The 23,773-nt window shown below is 51.2% G+C and overlaps 9 protein-coding genes across 9 annotated transcripts; 6 read left to right on the forward strand and 3 right to left on the reverse strand.

Moving 5' to 3' along the window:
• The first annotated feature begins 202 nt into the window (after positions 1 to 202).
• P174DRAFT_438305 (Auxin Efflux Carrier superfamily) lies at positions 203 to 1,883 on the forward strand. The gene is made up of 4 exons (XM_024826508.1): positions 203 to 478; positions 556 to 1,363; positions 1,421 to 1,601; positions 1,651 to 1,883. Exons 1-4 carry the CDS (start codon positions 247 to 249, stop codon positions 1,735 to 1,737), a joined length of 1,308 nt encoding a protein of 435 aa, XP_024685124.1. The 5' UTR covers positions 203 to 246; the 3' UTR covers positions 1,738 to 1,883.
• A 2,562-nt stretch (positions 1,884 to 4,445) lies between these two features.
• On the forward strand, positions 4,446 to 6,579 carry P174DRAFT_364216 (WD domain protein; the record flags this gene model as incomplete). The annotated part of the gene is made up of 6 exons (XM_024821972.1): positions 4,446 to 5,050; positions 5,115 to 5,209; positions 5,270 to 5,673; positions 5,737 to 6,217; positions 6,269 to 6,416; positions 6,468 to 6,579. 6 exons carry the CDS (start codon positions 4,446 to 4,448, stop codon positions 6,577 to 6,579), a joined length of 1,845 nt encoding a protein of 614 aa, XP_024685125.1.
• A 1,017-nt stretch (positions 6,580 to 7,596) lies between these two features.
• P174DRAFT_417556 (ATP-dependent RNA helicase eIF4A) lies at positions 7,597 to 8,969 on the reverse strand (the record flags this gene model as incomplete). Its single annotated transcript, XM_024824610.1, has 4 exons — positions 7,597 to 7,616; positions 7,681 to 8,574; positions 8,630 to 8,884; positions 8,939 to 8,969. The coding sequence occupies 4 exons, from the start codon at positions 8,967 to 8,969 to the stop codon at positions 7,597 to 7,599; spliced, it is 1,200 nt and encodes a 399-aa protein (XP_024685126.1).
• A 179-nt stretch (positions 8,970 to 9,148) lies between these two features.
• On the forward strand, positions 9,149 to 11,045 carry P174DRAFT_438308 (SF3a splicing factor complex subunit PRP9). The gene is made up of 4 exons (XM_024826509.1): positions 9,149 to 9,290; positions 9,350 to 9,760; positions 9,784 to 10,748; positions 10,798 to 11,045. Exons 1-4 carry the CDS (start codon positions 9,201 to 9,203, stop codon positions 10,820 to 10,822), a joined length of 1,491 nt encoding a protein of 496 aa, XP_024685127.1. The 5' UTR covers positions 9,149 to 9,200; the 3' UTR covers positions 10,823 to 11,045.
• Positions 11,046 to 11,224: 179 nt separating this feature from the next.
• P174DRAFT_448290 (ATP dependent DNA ligase domain protein) lies at positions 11,225 to 14,590 on the forward strand (the record flags this gene model as incomplete). The annotated part of the gene is made up of 2 exons (XM_024828748.1): positions 11,225 to 12,477; positions 12,529 to 14,590. The coding sequence occupies exons 1-2, from the start codon at positions 11,327 to 11,329 to the stop codon at positions 14,588 to 14,590; spliced, it is 3,213 nt and encodes a 1,070-aa protein (XP_024685128.1). The 5' UTR covers positions 11,225 to 11,326.
• A 211-nt stretch (positions 14,591 to 14,801) lies between these two features.
• P174DRAFT_438310 (anaphase promoting complex subunit CDC23) lies at positions 14,802 to 17,501 on the reverse strand. Its single transcript, XM_024826510.1, has 4 exons — positions 17,040 to 17,501; positions 16,247 to 16,979; positions 16,009 to 16,192; positions 14,802 to 15,957 (listed from the first exon to the last, which is right to left on the reverse strand). Exons 1-4 carry the CDS (start codon positions 17,141 to 17,143, stop codon positions 14,909 to 14,911), a joined length of 2,070 nt encoding a protein of 689 aa, XP_024685129.1. The 5' UTR covers positions 17,144 to 17,501; the 3' UTR covers positions 14,802 to 14,908.
• On the forward strand, positions 17,502 to 19,076 carry erg20 (bifunctional (2E,6E)-farnesyl diphosphate synthase/dimethylallyltranstransferase). The gene is made up of 2 exons (XM_024823183.1): positions 17,502 to 17,874; positions 17,950 to 19,076. The coding sequence occupies exons 1-2, from the start codon at positions 17,755 to 17,757 to the stop codon at positions 18,871 to 18,873; spliced, it is 1,044 nt and encodes a 347-aa protein (XP_024685130.1). The 5' UTR covers positions 17,502 to 17,754; the 3' UTR covers positions 18,874 to 19,076.
• A 1,142-nt stretch (positions 19,077 to 20,218) lies between these two features.
• P174DRAFT_417561 (arylsulfotransferase family protein) lies at positions 20,219 to 22,220 on the forward strand (the record flags this gene model as incomplete). The annotated part of the gene is made up of 3 exons (XM_024824611.1): positions 20,219 to 20,617; positions 20,680 to 22,112; positions 22,193 to 22,220. 3 exons carry the CDS (start codon positions 20,219 to 20,221, stop codon positions 22,218 to 22,220), a joined length of 1,860 nt encoding a protein of 619 aa, XP_024685131.1.
• A 178-nt stretch (positions 22,221 to 22,398) lies between these two features.
• On the reverse strand, positions 22,399 to 23,675 carry P174DRAFT_438312 (NMT1/THI5 family protein). The gene is made up of 4 exons (XM_024826511.1): positions 23,621 to 23,675; positions 23,361 to 23,532; positions 23,161 to 23,310; positions 22,399 to 23,104 (listed from the first exon to the last, which is right to left on the reverse strand). Exons 1-4 carry the CDS (start codon positions 23,653 to 23,655, stop codon positions 22,433 to 22,435), a joined length of 1,029 nt encoding a protein of 342 aa, XP_024685132.1. The 5' UTR covers positions 23,656 to 23,675; the 3' UTR covers positions 22,399 to 22,432.
• Between the last annotated feature and the right edge of the window lie 98 nt (positions 23,676 to 23,773).

A 23,773-nucleotide genomic window follows, 5' to 3' on the forward strand; every position in this document is an offset into this window, starting at 1 on the left:
CTGAGTCCTGAAAGCCTCTCCATGGATGTGGACGTGAGACCACGCTGTTCTGATTTGGCAACTTGTCGCATGAGCTGGAGACCAGATCCACTGTGCCCCTGTGTCTGTTTCGCCACGATGACGACATTCATCACGACCAGTCGAGAAATTGGATTGGTTCATAAAACCATGCAATGGCACATCAACACGCCATTGGGATGAGCCAAAGTTGATTTCAGCGCTTTATCAATTCCTCTGTAGTCCGTCATGCCGGAGGGCCCAATTATCACACCGTTCCTCGGTGCGTTCCAAGCATGCGTCTCAGTCCTCCTCACCATGAGCTATGGAGCCATAGCCGAACGGCTCCGACTGGTGAAGGAGAGCTCAATAAGTGATATGGCCGGTCTGGGCGTGAAGCTCTTTCTTCCAGCTTTAATTGTTGTCCACCTAGGCGAACAACTGCACGCGGACATTGTCCTGAACTACGTTCCTGTCTTAGGTGAGACATTACCACAACAGTCACCAGTTTCACAGACGACAGTAGCCTGATTGGAGGACTGATTGCTCAATTGACAGTCTGGGCGGCTGTGTACACCTCTGCCTCGATCGGACTCGCTCACGCTGTATCACGAGGCCTGGGACTTCCCGTTTGGGTAACGCCCGCATGCGCATTCAACAACACAACCTCGCTGCCATTGCTCCTCTTGCAATCTCTAGAGAGCGTGGGGAGCTTGAAACTAATCATTCCAGAGGGTGACTCCATGTCCGGCGCGATTGCACGCGCTCAGAGCTATTTCCTCCTCTGCGCTGTCGTCAGCAAGACCATCGGCTACGCCGTCGGACCCAAGATGCTTCAGAATGGCAACGACCAGGACGAAGGGAGAGATGCACAGGACACCGACGCTGAAGCTGGACAGGGTGATAATGGCGACGACGCAGACAACGAAGAAGTCAGCGAGGAGACCTCGCTTCTGCCGGAGCGCGCGCAAAAGGCCCGGCGCAAGGTCACTGGCAAGTTCAGGCGTGTAGGCCGCTGGGTGTCGGCTTTCTTGCCCGAGCGCGTGAAGCAGGAACTGATGGCGCCATTTGAGTCGCCGTTTGCCGACGTTGCGATCTTATGCACTATCATCGGTGCTACGCTTGGTCTCGTCCCTCAGCTGCACAGAGCATTCTTCAGCCCCTACGAGGAAGGCGGGATCTTCAACGCCTGGCTTACGTCGAGCGTTAAGAATATCGGCAAGTTGTTCACGACCTTGCAGATCTTTGTTGTGGGAGGAAAACTGGGAGCCAGCTTTCAGAGGATGAAGGCCAGTGGGAATTCCGGGCAGATACCTAAGAAAGCAATCGTGACGATCTTCCTGGTTCGCCTTGTCATTTGGCCTGCGTGAGTGCTTGGTGTCGAGACGCTTGCTGTACCTAGCACTAACCATCGAGATCGCAGAATCAGCATCTCCCTCATCTACATGCTGGCGAAACGAACGGCCCTTGTCCGCTATGATCCAATCTTGTGGTTCAGCTTGATGCTGATGCCGGCTGGGCCACCTGCCTTGGTGATATCAGGCTTTGCGGAGCTGGCAAAGATTTCAGAAGCAGAGAAGATGGCTGTCGCAAAGACTCTGAGTGTAAGAAACCCTGTGTTGAAGGTATGGAGGGAATGCTGATTAGTAGCAGGTTATGTACATGCTCTCGCCATTTGTATGTTTTGCCATTACAGGCGCTTTGATGGCATCCCGAGCAGCCTTGGATGGTAAGAAGTAGAATCAACAAGAACTACAAATGTATCTCCATGAACAGAACTACAACTCTTACTTTCTACTGTCTGTATATGTACGTCTGGACTGGCTTACAATGGACTCTCCTACTAAACCATACGAGAATTACCTTCAGGACAAGATTAAGCAATGAAATCACAATGGTATCCGATTATATGGTAACAGTATAAAACAGACTTCCCGCATTCAAATCGTCGTCACCACTCGTCAAAACATTACTCGAACTGATTGCACGTCGTTGCAGTTATTAGAGGAAAGGCTAAAGGTTTACTTCTATACCCAAGTGCAGGTCAGCCCTCATATCCATCCTTTACCAAGTCATCTCACCAGTTTCCTGAGAGATAGTCCAAGAGATACGTACTCCGCAACCCTTGCAAGCACAGTTGTTGCTGCAGGTGCAGGACTGAGGTCCGTTGCAGGGGCAGTCTCCCGAGCTAGTGCAGGTGCAGGTGTCTCCCATTATGGATAAGATGTTCAATCAGTAGAATTGAGCAGAGGAAGTGGAATCCGAGTTATCCTGATTCGGAACTTGATGAGTACCGTGTGGGAATCGACATAGGGCCACGGCTGGAGGGTTATATAATTTGCGGCGGCAATAGCCGAGTTCTAGACCAGCATCATGATGAGGTCAGAGGGCGCATTCCATTGTGGTTTGCTGTGAGCATTCCGGAAATCGAATAATTCAATGTGGTTTGATTGGTTACGAAATTGGTGGAATGTGCTTGACCCTGGGTGCAAATAATACGAGGCGTTGTCTTGAAACGTATGCCTGATGCTGCTGCTGGTCTGTCTTGGTGAGATATATCTAGATATATCTGCCACTTAGCCTCAGCAATGTGACTCGATTTGGTTTCGCCTTCTCCAAGAGTAAGAAGTGGAGATCGTCTAAAGGATAATTCGCCAGATAGAATCCAACTGCAAATGGAGATGTGTGTCTCTCCGTCTCAGGAATAGTACTGCCACCTGGGTATGTTGGAGTGGTACCAGATGGCTTGAGGTCCTACATTAAACCCCAACTTCCGAGGAGGGAGCGGGAAATAGGCGGGGTTGCTCATAGTTAGTTCATCGATGATTCGTACAATAGTGATTTGATGGCAAGGTTGAAACCCAAAAGGCAAAATAGACTTGGACATTGCCCATTTGTGAAAGAAGTTATCCAGGAACGTTTGAAACAATCATCAGCATCACCGAATCAAACGGAGAATGACGCGACGTGACCAGACAACAGCACTGAGTGGGCAGCTGATGCGTTGTGCTGAATGAGCTCCATCACCTTCTCCTCGAATATCCGTAGCTCTACTGTATCCCACCTATGAATGACCAGAGATGTTATCTTCAACGTGATATCAGTGTCTGGATAGTCAGGTGCAGCTTATCAACGGGATCCTATTCAGATGATCCAGATGCTCCTGTTCAAGCTCCTTTCCGACCGTTGCCATCCCTGAACTTGCCTTTGTTTGTCCGGTTGACTAAGAGCAGTCTCTCGACTTCCGAGACAGTAGATAGAACAAGATTGAGATGTCGAAGATTCAATCGTATCGGGACGAGAAAGCTAAGGTATGATATGATGGTGGTGATGCGTCGTTTCCCGCAAATATGTCGGGCTACGACTCCAACAGCAACATTAGAAACCATGGGCTCCTTGCCTGTCACGAAATGGAGATCATAACTTCAAGAACAGAGACGTAATATTCGAAGGAAGCAGTTATAAAGGTAATTTGTAGACATTCACTGTTATCAGGCTTGTGAAAGATGGGCATTACTCGTCCCCCCCAAGACGTAGAGTCACTTGTCCTCGCCCCACGACGAACGAGAAGATCAGGCGCTGTCTTCAACTTCAACTTCAACCTCAACCTTCACTGAATCGTCGTCTTATTCCCACCTCACCTCTCGTTGCAGCATATTCCTCCTTCGCTGTGGTTAATTGTTTTCGTGCATTCGCAGCTTATCAACCAAGCTGCTCGGCTTCGTCCAGCCATTTTCCGGCTCCTTAGTGCCCCCCTTCGTCACCGCTCCCGTTGGGCTCCCCTCCCCCGGACCGCTGTCTCACTCTCAGGCCCCGATAAGACCTCCGCCCATCGAGTCTACGATCGACGTCCTTCCACTCTCTGCTCAGATAAACATACAACTTGGATTCCTCTCTTACCATAACGACATCAATAATCCAGTATCAGACACACAGGAATCGTCGAGCTTGACGGCCTGTGACAAGCTTCCACGTGAAACTGTAGCTCCCGGCGAGTATCGGTGAACCCGCCACTGGTTCAGGTCTGCTCGCCTGGTTCTGCTCCAGAGCCAGGAGGAAGGGCAGATCTACCGATCTTCGATCTGGCAGACAACTCTTCCTCTAATACACCCTCCTCCGTCGCTCCCGACCGCCCCAACCTTCCTATCCCACTCGAGCCCACGTCATTTACTTCCGCTCCTCCGAGGAGCTCTACAGACGGCATCCCATCGTCATCCCGGTTAGAGTCAGGTGTTGGGAGTAACAGTACAGCACCTTCTACCGAAAATCCTCCTACATCCGCTGGTACCCGGCGTCGACGTTTCAGTACGATCGACACATCCGCTTTCACTGGGGGAACAGGAGGTGTTTCGGGAGATTATACGCCTAGTCAGGAACAGGCCTCGGTTCAGTCTGATAATTCACCGGAAGAACACCCGCCGTTCCCCAAGCGCAGGCGCCTGGCAAACATGCGGCCCGATGGTATCTCGAGTGCAAATGGCTTCTCCCAAGCGTCAAACGGCCTGAGTGCATCTCCGTCACGGAAGACAGTTTTCGCTCACTCTTCCAACAGCCAGCCAGCACACTCATCCTCAAATGGCGAATCTCAGAAGAATGGCTCCTCGAAAACATCAAAGAAGTCTTCCTCTTATTTCGGGCACGACCGAGAAGAAGTGACTAGGATACTGATACAAAGTCTGTATGAGCTTGGATACGACGGGGCTGCCTCGCTACTTTCCATGGAAAGCGGCTATCAGCTGGAAAGTCCGGCAGTTGGTATATTCAGGAAGGCAGTTCTTGAGGGGCGTTGGGCTGAGGCGGAGGATATCCTGATTCAATCATTCACACCTGATGCAGATGTGCGAGATACAGGCTTCAGCTCCGGGAAACCTGCAACTACAGAGAAGCTGCTATTGGTGGAAAACGCTGAGAAGAATGAGATGCTGTTCTATCTACGGCAACAAAAGTTTCTCGAATTGTTAGAAGCACGAGACCTTGGTTCGGCCTTGACTGTGCTTCGGCGCGAGCTGACCCCTCTCAACTATGACGTTGGGCGTCTCCATGCTCTTTCGAGGTGAGTTCCAGAAGGAGACACTACCCTAGCTCCTTCATTTCCATTGTACTGATCGGACTCGTAGCTTGTTGATGTGTCCTCCTGAGCATCTGCATAACCAAGCTGGCTGGGAAGGGCCCATAAGCTCTTCTCGAGAGCGGTTATTATCTGAACTTTCAAGTGAGTACAGTGATTTACATTCGTGTGCATCTGATGACCCTAGTACTGATCTCCTTCCAGAATCCATATCACCATCCGTGATGATTCCAAACAACCGCCTTGCGATTCTGCTAAATCATGTCAAGCAAAATCAAATAAACCGGTGCTTATATCATAATACTGCAACCCCTCCGTCGCTATATTCGGATCATATGTGCGATAGAAATGACTTTCCACTTCGAACTGGAGTCGAACTAAGTCAGCATTCAGATGAGGTCTGGTATTGCCAATTTTCCCATGACGGCTCAAAGTTGGTCACAGCAGGGCGGGACCGTCACGTATACATCTATGACACAACCAACTTTTCTGTGTACCGACAGTTGGAGAAGCACGAGGAGGGTGTTGCGCACGTCAGTTGGAGTCCGGATGATAGTAAACTCATCACGTGCTCTCAGGATAAGAAAGCCCGCGTCTGGAGTGTTGAGGTATGGATGTCTTCATTAATCTCTGGTGTCCGTCTATCGTCTCTAACCGAAGCTTAAATACAGACCGGCCGCTGCCTTCTGACCATCAATCATCACCGGCAGCCCGTAACGGCTGCCGTATGGGCTGCAGATGGAGAGTCCTTTGTGACCGCGTCCCTTGATTTAAGCTCCCAACTATGCCACTGGAGCATGCGAGGCGATCCCCTGTATACCTGGCACGGTGGCTTCAGGGTTCAAGATTGCGCCATCACTCCCGACGGACGCCGATTGATCGCTGCGGATGTCGAGGAAAAGATTCATGTTTATGACTTTGCGACTCACGAGGAGGAATATTGTCTCGCACTGAAGAGCAAACCCACTTCTGTAGCTGTCAGCAGAGACTCACGATATATGCTCGTGAACCTGTCTGAAGGTCAGATACAGCTGATCGACCTTGATACTACAGAGGTTATCAGGCGTTTTCAGGGACAAAAACAGGGCCATTTCGTCATCCGAAGTGCCTTTGGTGGCGCAGCTGAAAACTTTGTTGTCAGTGGCAGCGAAGGTGAGTCTTTTATCCCCCTTCGAATGCATGTACTAGGCTGACAGTCTGCAGATTCTCGGGTCTACATATGGCACAAAGAAAATGGTACGCTAGTAGAAACGTTGGAGGGTCATATTTCAGGTTGTGTCAATGCGATATCCTGGAATCCTACAAATCCTGGCATGTTTGCATCTGCAGGTGATGATTGCTTTGTCAGAATGTAAGTCATAAGTCCTCCATTTCTATCGACCTCGTCTAACAGACACTCTAGCTGGACCCGCGAACGTGACATGCAGCGATATGCCCCAGCTAGTAAAGGCGAGGCGGTATCAGTGAATGGCTCCGCGCGCACGAGTGCACTACGATCAACGTCAAGTTTCTGAGCACATTCTCCTGGAACCCGGTCCATGAACTTGTTTTCATCCCAAAGATCTGGCTGGCATCGCGAGAAGGTATTCTAAAAGCCTTCGACGAAAAGACACAGAATCGCCCCTTCATTCCTAGATTCAGTATTTTTCTTCACTCTTAACAGCATATACACATCATTAGTCTGGCTGTGGTTTCATATGATATAGGAGCCGGCGCCCTGGTTCTGGTCTCACAGATTCTTTTTTGCATTCGCTGCGAGCATTTTGATGGATTGCTTCGTGGTCGGCAGTTGCACATGAATACATCATCACCAGCTTACATACAATGCTTTCTCTTTGGCTTTCCTTTCTCATGGGCTCGAAAGACTCGGCTGTTTGCGGCGAACTATAGGAAAGGATCAGGCGAGTTTATTTGGAGATATTGGCTTCTTCTGTGCGAAATATCAAGGAAATCCATCAATTCTGCACTATTTTGCTCAGCCTTATTGTCCGTGAAATCCTCGCATACATTACTGGACCGGTGAACTCAGGATTACAATCACCAAGGATGTCAACGAAATTACTTTTATGGTATCCAGTATCCAGACACCAGAAAAAACGTAGGCATTATTTCAAATCGATATCGAACTCCCAAACCAGCTAAGGAAGCAAGATCCCCGAATGACTAAATCGAACTCCGAGATAAAATAGACGAGATTGATGTTTTACAGTTTGCCGTGAATCAGATGACCCTGGTGTTTCCTGATGATGGGTCTCATATCCGTCAAAATTTGTATGAACTGGTTGAATAGATAACGTCAGTTCTCACTCTTCCTGCTTGGGGTTCTGATTTGGAAGATAGGTAATGAAGCTCACCATTCTGGTAAAATTCCCCCTTCCCCGCGCTGGTTCTGCCTCTTTCCTGCCCGATGATTTTGTGACGAGGCACGCTTTTAAAGCCCTTCCGCGGTGTTTCTTCCGGAGGTGAGATGGCCCAGGAAATGATGGCAGTTTTTCGTGATAGATTTTGGCAATATCAGGATGAGGAGTCGATTACGAAAGGAGATCAGCGACTAGATAAGGGTTAGCATATCGTTTTGCCATTGAGTGGAAAGCGAGTGGAGCTGGGGCACTTACCATTCATAGGCATCTCATCGATCTGGGTAGAGTAGTACAATTCAATGTCACGGAGAATCCGCACGTCATCGCTGGTGACGAAGTTGATGGCGACACCCTTTCTTCCGAAACGACCACTTCGACCAATACGGTGGATGTAGTTCTCACGGTTGGTGGGTAGGTCGTAGTTAATGACAAGGGAGACTTGCTGAACGTCGATACCACGAGCCCAAACGTCGGTGGAGATGAGGACGCGAGAGTTGCCCTGGCGGAAGTCTTGCATGATACTGTCGCGTTCCTTCTGTGGCATTTCGCCGTGCATGCTGGATACTGTGAAGTTGGCTTCGCGCATCTTATCAGTCAGCCAGTCGACCTTCCGGCGGGTGTTGCAGAAGATCACGGCCTGCGTGATGGTCAACGTGTCGTAGAGGTCGCAAAGGGTATCGAACTTCCACTCTTCTTTCTCAACAGCGATGAAGTATTGTTTGATGCCTTCCAGAGTCAATTCGTCACGCTTGACCAGAACGCGGACGGGGTCTGTCATGAATTTTGTGGTCATGTCCAGGACATCGTAGGGGAGAGTGGCGGAAACGACAACGACCTGTGTAGCGGGAGGGAGGTAGCGGTAGACATCGTAGATTTGTTCACGGAAGCCGCGGTTCAAAAGTTCGTCAGCCTCATCAAGGACCAGCATCTTGATGTGCCGAGTGCGCAGGTGGCGTCTACGGATCATGTCCGCGACTCTGCCTGGTGTACCCGAAACAACGTGCTGGCCGTAGTCCAGCTTCCGAATATCCTCGCCAATATTTGTGCCTCCAATGCAAGCGTGGCACTGTACATTCATGTAATCTCCCAAGGCCATAATGACCGACTGAATCTGAGTCGCAAGTTCGCGGGTCGGCGAAAGAACAAGAGCTGATACTAGTTAGGATCGCTTCACCCGGTACAGAAGGGGTCTTAAGTGACATACCTTGTGTCTCGCGCACAACAGTGTCGATAACTTGCAGGATACTGATCGAGAATGTGGCCGTCTTACCAGTACCGGATTGCGCTTGAGCGATCGTGTCACGACCCTTGCAAATCTGGACAATTGCTCGCGACTGGACGGCGGAGGGAGATTCGTAACCGTAAGCATAGATACCACGAAGAAGGTTTTCCTTCAGGTGCATATCCTCGAAGGTCGGGGCAACCGTGACCTCCTTCGAGGTGCTGAACTCCAGCCTGTCTGAATTTGCGCCGTTAGCCTATATCTCTTCAAAAGTCTCCATTATCCGCATACCATCTGTTCGTCTATCAATGCCGTCAGCCATTTTGTCTGTTCCAGGAAGCTTGTAGAGATTGCGATCAGCTTGATTGATGTTGGTCTGGAGATGTGATAGTTCGTGAGCGCAACTTGAGTTTGCGGCGCGAGTGCCACTGGCGGAATCACGTGATGATACTCGCCGCAAAGCTCAAAGCGGCGTCAATCTGCCGCATAACGTCGAGAGCATCGAAGATAACACACTTGTTAAAGGGAAGACCGTTCCGCAGGTGTTTTCAACATGGTTCTTGAAGAACAGAGATTTATCCATGAGGATCTCGAGAGGTTAGAACAAGCAATCGCAGACCGCGTCGCTGAAGAACCTCGTAACGTAAGATATCCGTGTGTCTCGCCTACATTGGTCAGAGCTGATTGTTGGTTTCTTTTCAGATTCGGGAGCGCCTTGCTCGGGACCATGAGATTGCTCACTTCTTGTCGCGCATAGAAGAGCAGTCGAAGAGTTTACTCGAAATCTATCAAGATGCAGACAAAGCCCGCGAAAAGGAGATCCAGACCATCTCCACTGGTGAACAGTTCGACGAGTTTTACCGGCAGCTGGACGAGATCAAAGACTTCCACAAGCGCTATCCTAATGAGCCAGTTGAAAATCTCGAGAGAGCCTACAAGCGCCGTCAACCTGGTGAAGGCGAACCGACGGGAGTGGAAATCGACACGATGTTCTCCGGCGAGGAGGCCTACGGGCAGTTCCTGGACCTTACAACATTACACGAGGACTATCTGAACCTTCCTGGAGTTAAACGACTTACATACATCCAATATCTCGACGTGTTCGACTCATTCGTACCCCACATCTCCTTATCAAGCGAGCGAATAAGATATCGGACAAGTACTTCAAGTATGTCGGAGAGCTTGCTGGCTACTTGGAAAGCTTTATCAAACGCACAAAGCCTTTGCAGGACCTCGACAAACTTTTCGCAAGCTTTGATGAAGACTTCGAGAAGCAATGGGCAGCAAACCAAGTGCTTGGATGGACAGAGGAGAACGTTGAGAATGGTACTCAGGCCCCAAAGACACAAGGCTCAGGGGAAGGCATCTGGTGTACCGATTGTGAAAGAGAATTCAAGAACGAGAACGTTTACAAGAATCACTTGACTGGCAAGAAGCACATTCGGGCCGCCGAAGCTCGCAAAGCTGCAGGTGACTCGGACGCGGGTGCACCACCGTCAGTTGGTGGCGTTACCTCTGTGGCCCACCGTCTGAAAGAACGCGCAGTTGCTGAGCGCGAGCACCGGGTTCGCTCTTTAGCCAAGGTCCTCGACCCTGAACGTCAGGCAACCCGTATCAACGTTGAGCGGAGACAGGGCATGACTGAGCGCGAGCGGCAGATGGAGCTGGAGGCCTTGATGGCTGAATATGAGAACGCTGGCGGTCCTGGGCGCAACGACCAGTCCGACGATGAAGGCGACGAGAGAATTTACAACCCACTCAAGCTTCCCTTGGCATGGGACGGCAAGCCTATTCCTTACTGGCTGTACAAGCTGCACGGTCTGGGCGTCGAGTATCCTTGCGAGATTTGCGGAAACTTTGTTTACATGGGTCGCCGCGCTTTCGACAAGCACTTTTCGGAAGCCTTACATATCTTCGGCTTGAAGTGTCTGGGAATCACGTCGAATACTAATCTCTTCCGAGAGATTACCCGGATTGAAGACGCAATCAAGCTGTGGGAGAAGCTTGAGCAGGAGCGTAAGAAGGAACGGGAGTCTCGCGATAACGTGGTGCAGATGGAGGATGCCGAGGGTAATGTGATGCCAGAAAGGATCTACCTCGAGTACGTTTCCCGTTTCCTTACGAATCAAAGCGATGCTAACTTGTTACAGTCTGCAAAAGCAGGGTATTCTGTGATCCTTCTGCTCAGTGTGCCTTTCGTTCCTTGCTTTGGTCCGTTTAGAGTAAAAGCCTGGAGTTAAGCGGTCTTCTCTTTGAGCATATGATATTATCTCGCTCGTTGGGACGGTATTGATTGGGTTTGGCTATTTTATCTCAACATGACTATGACGGCCCTGTGCCTTATGTATTCTATTTAGAACTGATTGACATCGAGAAATGCAATCTTTCTCCAAAAGAAGCATAATTAATATAACGATCTCGTAGAGTCAAAGAATCTGGTACACGGTCACGTGTTTTCGTGACCCATGGACGCGCCCACGGTTTGGCCTCGCGTCAGTCTCTTTCGCTCAGGAGACGTCGCAAATTCTGCTCATCGCAAGAAATCACCCAAGAGGCATGTGGTTGCCATCTGTGAGCCTGCCAAAGACACCTTGCGAAGCTCCCTCAAACGCTAGGTCCACTCATGGTCTTTGCCCTAGGAAGCAGCAACCACGATAGGACCATCACTCATCCCCATTCATGGTGTTCAAGTTTACCTACCTGTGTGATTTACTCTCAGAGTTAGAGCGTAATAGAGTCTTGAAGGCTTCTACCGCAGCGAAAGTCTCGAATCCCGATCATCGAGCCGTGACCCGATGGTTTGCCCAGCATGCCAAAAGGATTCATGCTTCCGACACGGATCAAATAGCTCTTTTGTCATGCATATTTCCAGAGAAACGAACGGACAGAGTCTACTGGCTACAGTGTACCAATCTTTCAAGGGTCATCGGCCGTTGTCTTCTGTTAGGTTCTGATCGACGGCAGGAGCTCGAGCAATGGCGCGTCGCGGGAGGTACCGACTTGGGACAATGTGTAGAAAATGTCATGCGACAAGCGGAATTCGACATCATCAGCGGCCAAGAGGTGACTGTTGAAGAGATAGACCTGGCATTGAACAGGATTGCGTCCCAATGCAGGTTCTCCGGTTCTCGGGTGCGAAAGCAGCATAGTGCGGTCGACGTCGAGGATACGCTGAGACCATTATATCGGCGCATGAGCAGTAGAGACGCAAAATGGCTTACTCGAATGATACTAAAGAGTTATCATCCGGTTGTGTTGCCGACAAAGCTCACGATGAGAAGCTTTCATTTCCTGCTTCCGCATTTGCTGCGTTTCCAGGATTCTTTCGATTCTGCTCTAAAAATGCTTGCTACCGAACCTCTCAGCCACTACCCACCGAACCCGATCCCGGAGCTCGCAAAGGATCTGTGTATGCAGGCTTTACAGCATCTCAAACCCGGGATTGGGACCAAGATAGGCCGGCCCGAGTACTATAAGGCGCGAAGTATCAAACACTGCTGCCAAATGATCGGCCGTCGTCGAATGAGTGTAGAAAGGAAGTATGATGGCGAATACTGCCAGATACACATTGACCTCACGAAGCGCCCCAATCCCATCCAAATTTTCTCCAAAAGTGGCAAGGATTCTACCGACGACAGGGCGGGAATCCACTCTGTGATTAAGGACTCCCTGAGCATGGGTAAGCCAGAATGCAAATTCTCTCGCCAGTGCATCCTCGAGGGTGAAATACTTGTCTGGAGTGACAATCACGGCAAGATAGCAGATTTCCATAAGTTGCGCAAACTCATTGCTCGCTCAGGCACCTACATTGGAATAGACAATGATTCCCCGTAAGTGAGGAGCATAACCACACAGCATTAACCATTGCTGACTTGCGCTAGACCGCAACCTTACGAGCACTTAATGATTGTGTTCTTCGACATTCTGCTTCTTGATGACGACATCTGCCTTAGGAAGCCACATCGTGAGCGACGGCTACTTCTAAAGGATGTTGTAAAAGTAAGAGATGGATATGCGGACATTGCAGAGCAACACATCGTCGAATTCTCCCGTCCTGACGGTCGATCGCGTCTAGAAACAATATTTTCGAGAGCCGTTACGGAGAGGTGGGAAGGACTCGTCCTAAAATGTTGTGAAGATCCTTATTTCTCCATCTTTCCTGGTTCAGAGAACGGCTCTGCTGGTCGCTGGATCAAGCTCAAGAAGGACTATATACCAGGGTTGGGTGACACCGTGGACTTGGCATTAGTCGGCGCGAAATATGACTCTCGTGATGCTGCTGCGTTGAATCTATCCACCAAGATATTTTGGACACACTTTTACATCGGCTGTCTGGTCAACAAAGACACCGTCCTACAGTCCGCAGCTGAGCCAAAGTTTCAAGTTATGGATGTAATTGACCGTAACTCCATGAGCCTGAAAAATATGCAAATTCTCAATCAGTTTGGGCAGTTTTGTGCTTGCGGTCTGGATTCAAGCCATGGATTCCGGATAGTATTTGGAAAGGATAGTCTCTCCGACATGAATACCGTGTTCAAGAAACCGTTCGTGGTCGAGATGTTGGGAGGTGGATTCGAGAAGCCATCATGTGCCAGATACTTTACACTTCGATTTCCTCGAATTCAAAAGATTTTCCTGGACAGATCATTTGAAGAGGCAGCCTCGTACCAAGAACTCCAACTATTAGCTGAAGAAGCTCGGATGGTACCAGAAGAAGACTTGCATCAAGAGGAAGAGTGGAGAAGACAGCTCCAGCAAGGACAGGTGTCATCGCACTATATCGTGACAAAGTCACAGACCACATCCTCTGGGACAAGCTCGTGTCCAATAACAGCATCTAGCCCGAGCAAGGGTCCGTCGTTCGAAGCTATCGCCACGGATGTTATCAGAAGCCAAGTGCAACATTCATCGAGCAACTCCACCCAACAATCGAATCACGTCAGCGAGGAGCGTGTACCAGCAGATCCCATTCCCATTTTCGTGGATGATTCTACCACATCAGCATCTTCGCCGGAACCATCCGAGCCTCCTCGAAAGCTTCTGAGAAGCAATGACAACCTATCGTCAATTCAAAGAGGTAGTAAAAGACAAAACCAGGAGTCTTCATCTGACCCCTCCAAATGTGTCAGTGCTAGTTACGGCGAGGAGAATGAAACATCCTTTCCATCGAATGACTCAAAAGCCTCAAATGAGTTAGAAGCCTGCATAACTTTACCTTTGCAACCTAGAAAGCGTCGAAAGCTCACCGAGAATCATGCTGCCGGTGCCGCTCCTGTCGTTCCTAACTCTTGCAGCAATCAACACTCATACATCGAGGCACAACTGACAATGATTCCATTATACTTCCGTCAGGACCTGGTTCATGATGTCTCTGCCAACAGCTTAATCCCTCCCAGCTCATCCAATCTCGCCAAGGATATCCAGACCTTCGTACAGAAAATATGTTCAAACAGACCACATCCTACCAGGAGCACCAATCCAAGTACGGTACATCATGGCCTTGCCCTGGGCTTGTATATAGCAACAATATCGCAAGACTCGCTCGGGAACCTTCTTCTCGAACTCAGCCAACACGTCTCAACAGCCCTCAAATGCAACAGACATAAAACTCCACGAAACGGCAAGATTTTCATTCTTGATGCCAATTTCCTCACTCTCAAGGCAAGACTAGACGACCCCAGTTTCCTTCTTCGCATGACATGGGAGGGTATTGGGAGAGAATATTTCTATGCCTGCGTATCCTGGGGCTCAAAGACACAGTCTGAAAACTCGAATGATAGTGTTTGTGTTTCAGAGATACCCGGGACACCGGTGGATGGTGAAGGAGGTCAGCGGTCATTTCTACGCGAGTTGATCAGAGCACAGAGTGCTGCGAGGGCACCGCGTATCTCTATAACGTTTGACAGTCGTGAATTGTTAATTTTGGGAGATTTGAGTGCCTAGACATCCCTTGCGTTACAGTCCATACTGTACCCCTGGGACAGGAGTTGGGGAATTGTTATTGCTGGAGGGACGGTCTTGGAACCTACTCTTTATATACAGGCATTGGTTGGACTTGCTTGGGCCATGGGATAATACACCAATAGTCGAATGTGTATATAATAAGACGATTGAAAGGAGAAGCCACTGGCCATGTTATTTCTATTTGGAGTATGCGTCATATTGGTCTATATCAAGTTATACCCTACCCATCCATTCGACATAACGCCTTCGCTAAGCTTCATAAAAAGAGTAAGTCAACGAGAAATGATTCCTTTGAAATTATCCACCCCCCTCTCGTCTTGCCCGGACATCTCTCATCAATGCCTTTGCCTCTTCGACTTCGACTCCGTCCTGACATAGTTCACCCGCCAATTGATCTGCTCTTTCCAGGTCACCGTGGCGCAAGGCCCACCGCGCAAGCCACAGACGCGCCTTGGATGTCGTAGCCGTTACACCGGTACCATGATACGTTCCATCTTCGCTATCGTTCTGGTTGCCGAACGAAGACGACTGTCGAGCGCGACGTGAACCTTGCTGACCTTCACCGCCGGACTGGTCATCGTCATTGTCGTTGTCCGAGACGAAGGACTCATCCTCGGGGCCTTGGCCAGTTTCTTGCTGTAGTGTGAGTTCCATGTATGCGGCGGCTTCTTCTTCGTCCCCGAGCCGTTCGTAGAGTGTGGCAATCTGGTGCAGGGTCTCCGGGTCGAGAATCTTGCGCCCCGGTCCGCCCAATCCACCGCCCTGCGAGGCGTCATCTGCGTAATATGAACCAGCGACGAGAGCGCGCTTGAGCGCTTTGATGCTTTGCTCGACACGGCCCATCTTGGCATAGCAGGATCCAACCGCCTGCCACATTTTTGGATCGTAGGGCCGCAACGCGGCTGCGCGCTGGTAGTAGAATAAGGCGTAGAATGACATGTCGAGCACTTCGTACGCTTGGCCCAACCCATACCACGCACGGTAATCTTTGCGGTTCACGTCAACGGCCCGCCGGTAGGATTCAATTGCTGCGTGGGTATTTTTCATTTCGATGTATTCGTGGCCCATGAGGGTCCAGGCCGAGAGAAAGTTTCGATCGAGTGTGAGAGCGCGGCGGAAGTACATCACAGCTTTCTCATGTTCGGATTTGAGGGAGTAATAATTGCCGACAACACAGCATGTTTCAGGGCGGAACTTATCGGTGGCGGTTGCAACCTGGGCGACGAAGGCTAGCTGTGGACGCGCTCCCATAACGTAAAGTATATTGGAGTAGTGATCAAGGCTGTCAAGACGATGAGGAGATGTTATCAATATCTCTGTAAATATATGTGATGCTTCTTCAAAGTCTACTAGGATAGTTAGCCTGAGAATCAGCGACGGGTGTAGGACACCAGAACCTTTCGAATGGTAATAGAGAAGCGCTTTTTGTGTCTTTAGGAATGCACTGGTAGGAAAAATCGTCTCTAGCTCTGACAGAGCCTGATAGGTGTCTTCGGTCGCCTGGTAGAGCTCTTGACTGCAATAAACGTGAAAGATGAGGGTCATGATGTTCTGAGGGAGAAGGTCTACTATTTGTTTCAACTGCGCAGAGGATCAGTAACCGGCAACAGATCAATCAGCAGCAAGGCAACGTACGTCTTCCGTGCTTGAAAGCAGATCGTTCAGCTCTTGCCAAGCACCCCAATGAAATGGGTTCAAGTGAACACTCCTGATAAGCCACTTCTTGGCCTCCTCTTCATTGCGACCTTTTAGAAGGACAACACCGTAAAGATACTCCAACCAGCCCTGGTTACGCTCTTCCAGGCCTCTTTCTCGTCTCTCCGCAAACCACCCTTCAAGCCCCCAAGCCAAGCCGGGGAGTTCCCGGTTGACGGTCATCCCTCCATCTGCCGGGCCCAGCACCATCTCCGTCTCTTCATCCTTTCGCTTCTCCCCTGCTAGATATTTGGCGTACAAGGCCAAGAATAATGACTTTTGACTCAGCTTGGGATATGGATTCCTTGCCGTGCTATTCTCTTTGACACTCGAGTACGAAGTAGACTTGGCTTTGTCTTTCTGCGGAGTCAATGACTGTCTCGTTTTCGGTTTCGGTGATGTCGTAGGAAGTGATGTGCTGGAGAGTGGAACAGGGGGTATAGTTGGTGGAAGGAAGACGGCAGCACAGCGGTCATACTCGCGCGTATCGAAGTAGGATTTCGCCAGCAGATATTTATGAGCTTCTTGGGCCTCTAACGCAAGTTCGAGAGGGTCTTGGCTGCGAACGTAAGGATTCTGGGGTGTCGGCGGGGCATCGGCTATTTCCATTGGTGAGTCAGGATCTGTATCATATTGATCAATCGGCAGGAGGGAGTCAAGCATCTCGGCAGCCCTGTGTTTGAGGAGGCCAAATCAGTTTAACGCTAAGCAAAGGGTCAATCTTGGCCTGTACCATTTGGCAGATTGGTAAAGACATCGCTCGGAGCATTTGATAGTCGCGTCTTCAAATCGATACTGTAGATCCTTGATATTATCTTCCGTTATATTCACCGCCATCTTGACCAGGGTTGATGATCTTCCAAGATCCTATCGCACACGATGCCTCCGAGGGCGTGTTGGCATCCGTTGTTGAACGCGTCGTGAAGCTTCTTCTTTGGTAGTTCAACCGCTATCACATTCCTCTCTCATGCGGATCAAGGGCGTCGCTAGCTATCTCAACCGTCGCGTTGAGTCTATTGTCGCGCCTTGCTCGGATCGCGAAATGGCCGACACCGAATGTTGTCGTCGAGACGAGATCACCAAAGAGCTGCTGCTGCTGACCTCATGTAAGTCCAGGCAGTCCACAGTGCTAATAAGCCTAGTATCCCAACTTCAGCAGCTAAAGACCACAAATGCCGCGAGAGAGTACCTGGCTATGCATAGAGGAGTGATCATGATCATAGTTGGCCGACAAATTTCCCGATTGGGCCATTTCCCCATTGAGCTAGAGAGCGAACAGACCAAATAGTGCAAACAATGCAAAAAGTTTCCATCCCCGAGGGGTTTCCGTTATCGCAGATGTTTTCCGCCCCTCCTCTCTTTTGGTATTACTCTGTAACATCAATTGCTTAAAAAAGGGGCTCGAAAGAATTCCATTGTTCCCCAAAGACACTTCCAATACAAGCAGGATGGCGACTACCACCAGCCGTGAAGCCTTCGAGGCTGTTTTCCCCACGTTGGCCGAAGATCTTCTGGCCCATGCTAAGAAATATAATCTGCCTGAGAATGCGTTGAAGTGGTTAGAACAGGTGAGCCCTGGTCGACGCGCCCGCTTATAATTGATCTCAGGAACAGCCGTGAAGCTGACCAATATTCTTTCATAGGTGATCAATGTCAATGTTCCCGGTGGAAAGCTCAACCGCGGCCTCTCTGTTCCAGATACCGGCCTCGCTCTACTGCAGAAGCCCCTGACCGACGAGCAGTTCAAGCATCTCAGCATCCTGGGTTGGTTGACCGAGCTGCTTCAGGCTTTCTTCTTGGTCAGCGATGATATGATGGATAGCTCGATCACTCGTCGTGGCCAGCCGTGCTGGTACCGCCACCCCGGAGTCGGGCTGATCGCCATCAACGACGCGTTCATGCTCGAGTCCGGCATCTACGTTATCCTCAAGAAGCACTTCCGCTCTCACCCTGCCTACGTCGATTTCCTCGAGCTGTTCCACGAGACCACCTGGCAGACGGAACTTGGTCAGCTGTGCGATCTCATTACGGCCCCTGAGGACAAGGTCGACTTGGACAACTTCTCCATGGAGAAGTACATGTTTATCGTGACCTACAAAACCGCCTACTACAGCTTCTACCTTCCCGTTGCTCTTGCTTTGCACTACCTCGAGCTCGCCACCTCAGAGAACCTTCAACAGACCCACGACATCCTGATCCCGCTGGGTCAGTACTTCCAGGTCCAGGACGACTACCTGGACGCCTATGGTGACCCGGCTGTTATTGGCAAGATCGGCACCGATATCCAGGACAACAAGTGCTCATGGCTGATCAACCAAGCCCTTCAGCGCTGCAGCACTGAGCAGCGCAAGCTCCTCGACACCGCCTACGGCCGCAAGGACAGCGAGCTTGAGGCCAAGGTCAAGGCGCTGTACAAGGAACTCGATTTGGAGAAGGTCTACAAGGAGTATGAGGAGAAGACCGTTGGTGAACTCCGCAGCAAGATCGCAGCCGTTGACGAAAGTCAGGGCCTGAAGAAAGAGGTCTTCGAGGCATTCCTTGGCAAGATCTACAAGCGCACCAAATAGTCGCACTAAAAAATGGGGCGTGTCACATTCTGTCTCTTAATCTCATTCCTTGATTCTTTAGTTTCATACCCCCCCCCCCACCGAACACATAGACAGCTAATGATTATATGACGTGCTGTTAACCTGCATGTATACACAGTTCATAAGCTCATGTTGTTAGACAGATGCTTTCTTGATACAAATATTTAATGCATTTATAGAGGCTTTTGATCTCGCACAATGCCGCAAGGGATGAACTGTACTTGATCAGGAGATTGGCCAGACGTTGGCGGAATGGGGGACCTGCCGCGAGTAGTCGTGCCAGCGCATGGATACTCACTTGTCCTTGACAATGGCAAACATCAGGGTGAAAGAAATTCGAAATCAGTCTGTTTGGCTCACTCAAGCAGTCCTCGTCCTCCAATGACGAGATAAAAGCACCCTTCGGCTGGCTTGGCAATCAATCCGGCCGGAGAAGCTAGGAGAGACGACTGGCGAGGCGTCTCTTACCTCCACATAGAGCGGTGTCAATGTTGATGCCACTGACCTTGCGTCAGCGTCTCAGCCAATGTGATGTCAGGAACAAATGGCGTGTTAAAGCACTCTCGGTGAGGTTAAGCAGCTTGCTGCAGGCTTCTTCTCATTCCTCGAAGGAGGATATTGATTGAGAAGTTGCGCATGATGACCGATCTGTGTATGGACGTGAGCTTGATAACCTCTCAGGTATTCGTAATAAGACGTAAAGAGGACGTTGGCAATGCTAAGGTAGCTGAGGACAAGAGCAGCGTAAGCAGTACTCCGCCTAACTTCGGCAAGCAGACAGTTGCAGCAACCTCCAGGACTTGGCCTCCATCGCTAAATCTCTAGCGTTGCGATTAATCCAAAAGATGGAGATCTTTGACTCCACCCGGCCACGCCATACCCGCTCGGCTTACAATCTCGGGCTTGGGATTGCTGATTCCTCGAGACAAGCAGCGGACAATCAAGAAAGACGAAATGACTCCGCGCTGGTTATAATAATAGTTGGTGACTCCCGGTCTCCAGACGGATCCAAGCTCATTATGAGTGTCGAGATCCGAGTCAGGAATGCTTCGAATGGGTGGATCTAGGCGACGAGACGGTGCTCGCTGTCGTGGAGACGTGGGCGTCCGCGCGTCTATCGAAATAGTTCAGATTTTTGATGTCGTAGTTCGGTCGCTGGCCGCTCGAACCATCGAGTACCTTTTATAGTCTCTCTCTCTCTCCTTTTCTTTTCTAAAGATATGAGCCAACCCAACATGTTGTCTTCGGGACGGTCGATACACTGCTAGTGGCGGCGGTCTGCTGTACCATATTCCGGACAAACTTTTCTTTCTTGATTGATGTGATGAGGCTGCGAGATCCATGCTTCGCCGTCGCGACGGCATTCACTCTTGTACAAGCAGATCGAGGACCGTATTTCCAGTCGAGCCGCTTTGAAGATGGGGACCTGGGACAATGGCCCACAGAGACATATCGTTCTTCTTCTCTGATGGGCCCCATATTGAACTACGTGCAGTCCAATCCTCAATGCAAGGATGGGCAGTACACGCTGATTGCGCCCCGAGGAATGGCGGTGCGAGATCCGGGGCCCATGATCATCGATCAGGATGGTCACCTGGTGTGGACGAAACACTACGGCCAGACGTACAATGTGAACGTGTACAGGTACAAAGGCCAGGACTATCTCACGTTCTGGGTGGGTAACGATGGGATCGTTGGTCATGGCGACGGGACATACTACATGGTAAGCCCTGTGTCTGTGTCTACCGTGGTAAACAGGCGGCAGATGCCAATCCTTCGGTATAGCTAGATTCGGCCTACGAAGAGGCGTATACGGTCCGGGGAGCCAACGGCCTGCCTGCAGACCTCCACGAGTTCCACATCACCGGTGATGAAACCGCCGTCTTCACCGTCTACGACATCGTCCCCGCAGATCTACGGTCTGCAGGCGGCCCCGAGAACGGCTGGATATGGGACGGCACATTCCAAGAAGTCGACGTCGAGACCGGCCAGCTGCTCTTCCAGTGGCGCGCATCCGAGCATTTCAAACTCACCGACGGCTACCGCGGCCGCGAAGGCAATGGCGACTCCGAAGACCGCCCCTGGGACTTCTTCCACATCAACAGCGTCGACAAGGACGCCAAGGGCAACTTCCTCGTCTCCTCGCGCTACATGAGCTGTCTCACGTACATCGACGGCCGCACAGGCGACATCATCTGGCGCCTCGGCGGCAAGCACAACGACTTCCACGACCTCTCCGCCGGCGCCGCCACAAACTTCACCTGGCAGCACCACGCCCGCTTCCGCGATAACGGCACGGCCGTCACGCTCTTCGACAACGCCTCCCGCGGCGACGGCGCCCCGCGTCTCACCAGCCGAGGCCTCTACCTCGATCTCGACACGCACCAAATGACCGTCCGCCTCCGACACGAGTACTGGAACCCCCACCCCATCAGCAGCCAGTCCCAGGGGTCCGTCCAGCTCCTCGACACCGGCAACGTCCTCCTCGGCTACGGCGCCAACGCCGCCTGGACAGAGTACACCCTCGCCGGCGACGTCCTCTGCCATGTCCACTTCGGCCCGACATCCGCCTTCGGCGCAGGCAATATCCTCTCCTACCGCGTCTTCAAACACGCCTGGACAGGCCGCCCGCGCACGAACCCGGCTCTCGCCCTGTACCGCTACGAAGCAGCCGTCAGCTGGAACGGGGCAACCGAGGTCGCAACCTGGGTTCTTCAAGGCTCGGACAGGCATGACCCTAACGAGGACGACGAGGACGATGAGTCAATAACCTTCCTCACCGCCGTGCCCAAGTCAGGCTTCGAGACTCTCATCTCCATCCCTCCGCAAACATCCAAAGACTACCTGCGCGTCCTTGCACTCAATGCTACAGGCCAGATCCTCGGTGCGACGGCGTGGATGCACTGGGATCCGGCGTCTGAGGAAGTCGCCCTCGGCCCGGGCGAAGGTGACAGCAACGACGACGGCTCGTCCTCGATCGATGTGCGCGCATTCCTGTTCTTTGCGGTTGGGTTTGCCTCTGCTGTTGTTCTGGCTGTGTGTGCGTGGTTTGTTCGGCGGCGATTTGCGGCGCGAGAAACTGTCCGGGAACGGGGCGGGTGGAAGCCTGTTGATGAGTTCAATGGGGATGAGCATGATCTTAGCGAGGGGACGTTGAGGGGGTTGAGTTCTCGCTGTTGGGCCATCAGCGATTATCGCATTCGGATTTTCGAGGGCGGGTGTTTGGTGATGATTGAGACACTTAGGAGTCGTATGCTACTCTTTAGTGCTACTAATAAACCTTTTTTCATGGAGTCAGTCGAAGAAATCTTACGAAGCGCAAATGATAGATTTATCTCAACAAGGACCATAATAGCCATCGGACCTGGTGATGTATTACAGCTATTTCAAACTGAATTGATAAATTCCATGATTTCCATTGGTTGTCTCACAGCTAGGCTAACGAGCGACTGACTAGGTATCTGGAACCACAAACGATCGCTGGTCCGACATCAAGTTGTACTACCCAGAAGCAGAACGGGGAAAAGGGGCGACGTGCCTAAGCAGTAGCAGACACCTGAAGGCGCTTGAAACCGCCCTCAGCGGCAACCTGCTTCTGCAGGTCAGCCATGCGCTTCTGGTCACCAAGCGGGTCGGTCGAGTCCGCCTCCAGGTCCCAGGAGAGGTACTTGTTGGTGTAGTTGGGCTCAAAGTCCGCGTCGAGGATGCCCAGACGCTTTCCGTAGTTGGTGACCTTGGCCCAGTCACGCTGGACGTTCTTGAGGTCGCGGCTGAAGTACGCATAGGAGCGCTCGAAGATCTTGCGGTTCACGGGGGTTCCCATGATGGGCTTGACGTCGATGTACTCCTCGTAGGCCTTGGCGGGCTCGGCGAGGACGTAGTCGGTGGCGCGCTTGACCGCGCGCATGAACTTCTGCACCTTGTCGGGGTTGGCGGCCAGGAAGGCGTCGTTGGCGATGTAGAGGATGGAGCAGAAGCAGCAGCAGCCTAGCTCGGCGAGTTGGTCGATGCGGAGCATCTGGACGTCATCGCGGGGGCGGTTCTGAGAGGCGAGCCACTCGGCTAGCTCGACCATCTGCACGTTCTCCAGACCGATGCCGGCGTCAATGTCGCCGCGGATGATGGCCTTGGTGACGTTCATGCCGCAGCGGACGGCAGTGTAGTCGTCGGCGGTCATGCCGTAGTACTTGGTGAGCTCATCGATTTGGATCTATCACCGCAGTGAGTACATGTCCTTCCTTCTAAAGGAAAAAAGACACGACAAACCTTGCCAAACTCTCCAACATAGCCGATTCTCTTGCCCTTCAGGGAGCGAAAGTCCTCGGTGATTCCGCTATCCTTGAGATAGACAACTCCAGTGAAAGGCTCGTCGAGCAGAGAGCCGATCGAGGTGACGGGAAAGTTACGAGCTTTAGCCTGGATGACTGTAAGCATCCAACCATCAATGACCACAAACAGTCACATACAGCAAGGGTATGAATCATAGCCTTGAAGCCCATGTCAACCTTGCCGCTGCCGATGATCTCGGTCACATCGGAGGGGTCATTAGGTTCCAGAAGAGCAACCTTGAGGCCCTCTTCCTTGAAGAAGCCCTTGCTGTGGGCAAGGTACAGAGGGGCATGGTAGGGCGTCGCGTGCCTATACAAGACAGACCACTTAGCAAGCTGGTCTCACAGCACATAAACACCAAACAGAGATCGGTGTCAGAACAACTGCAAAGCCGTACCAGTTGGTCAAAAAGGTGATCTTGTCAGTAGACATCTTGACAGCGATTCACTCGACGGCAAATTGCAATTGTTCTGGAATCAGTCAGCAAACAGAGAGGCAAGCCCCCCCTCATCTTTCATAAAGGGGGTAAGGGGGACAATCAGTGCCACGC

Source organism: Aspergillus novofumigatus (genome assembly GCF_002847465.1).
Source record: "Aspergillus novofumigatus IBT 16806 chromosome Unknown P174scaffold_2, whole genome shotgun sequence".
Classification (NCBI taxonomy): Eukaryota; Fungi; Ascomycota; class Eurotiomycetes; order Eurotiales; family Aspergillaceae; genus Aspergillus; species Aspergillus novofumigatus.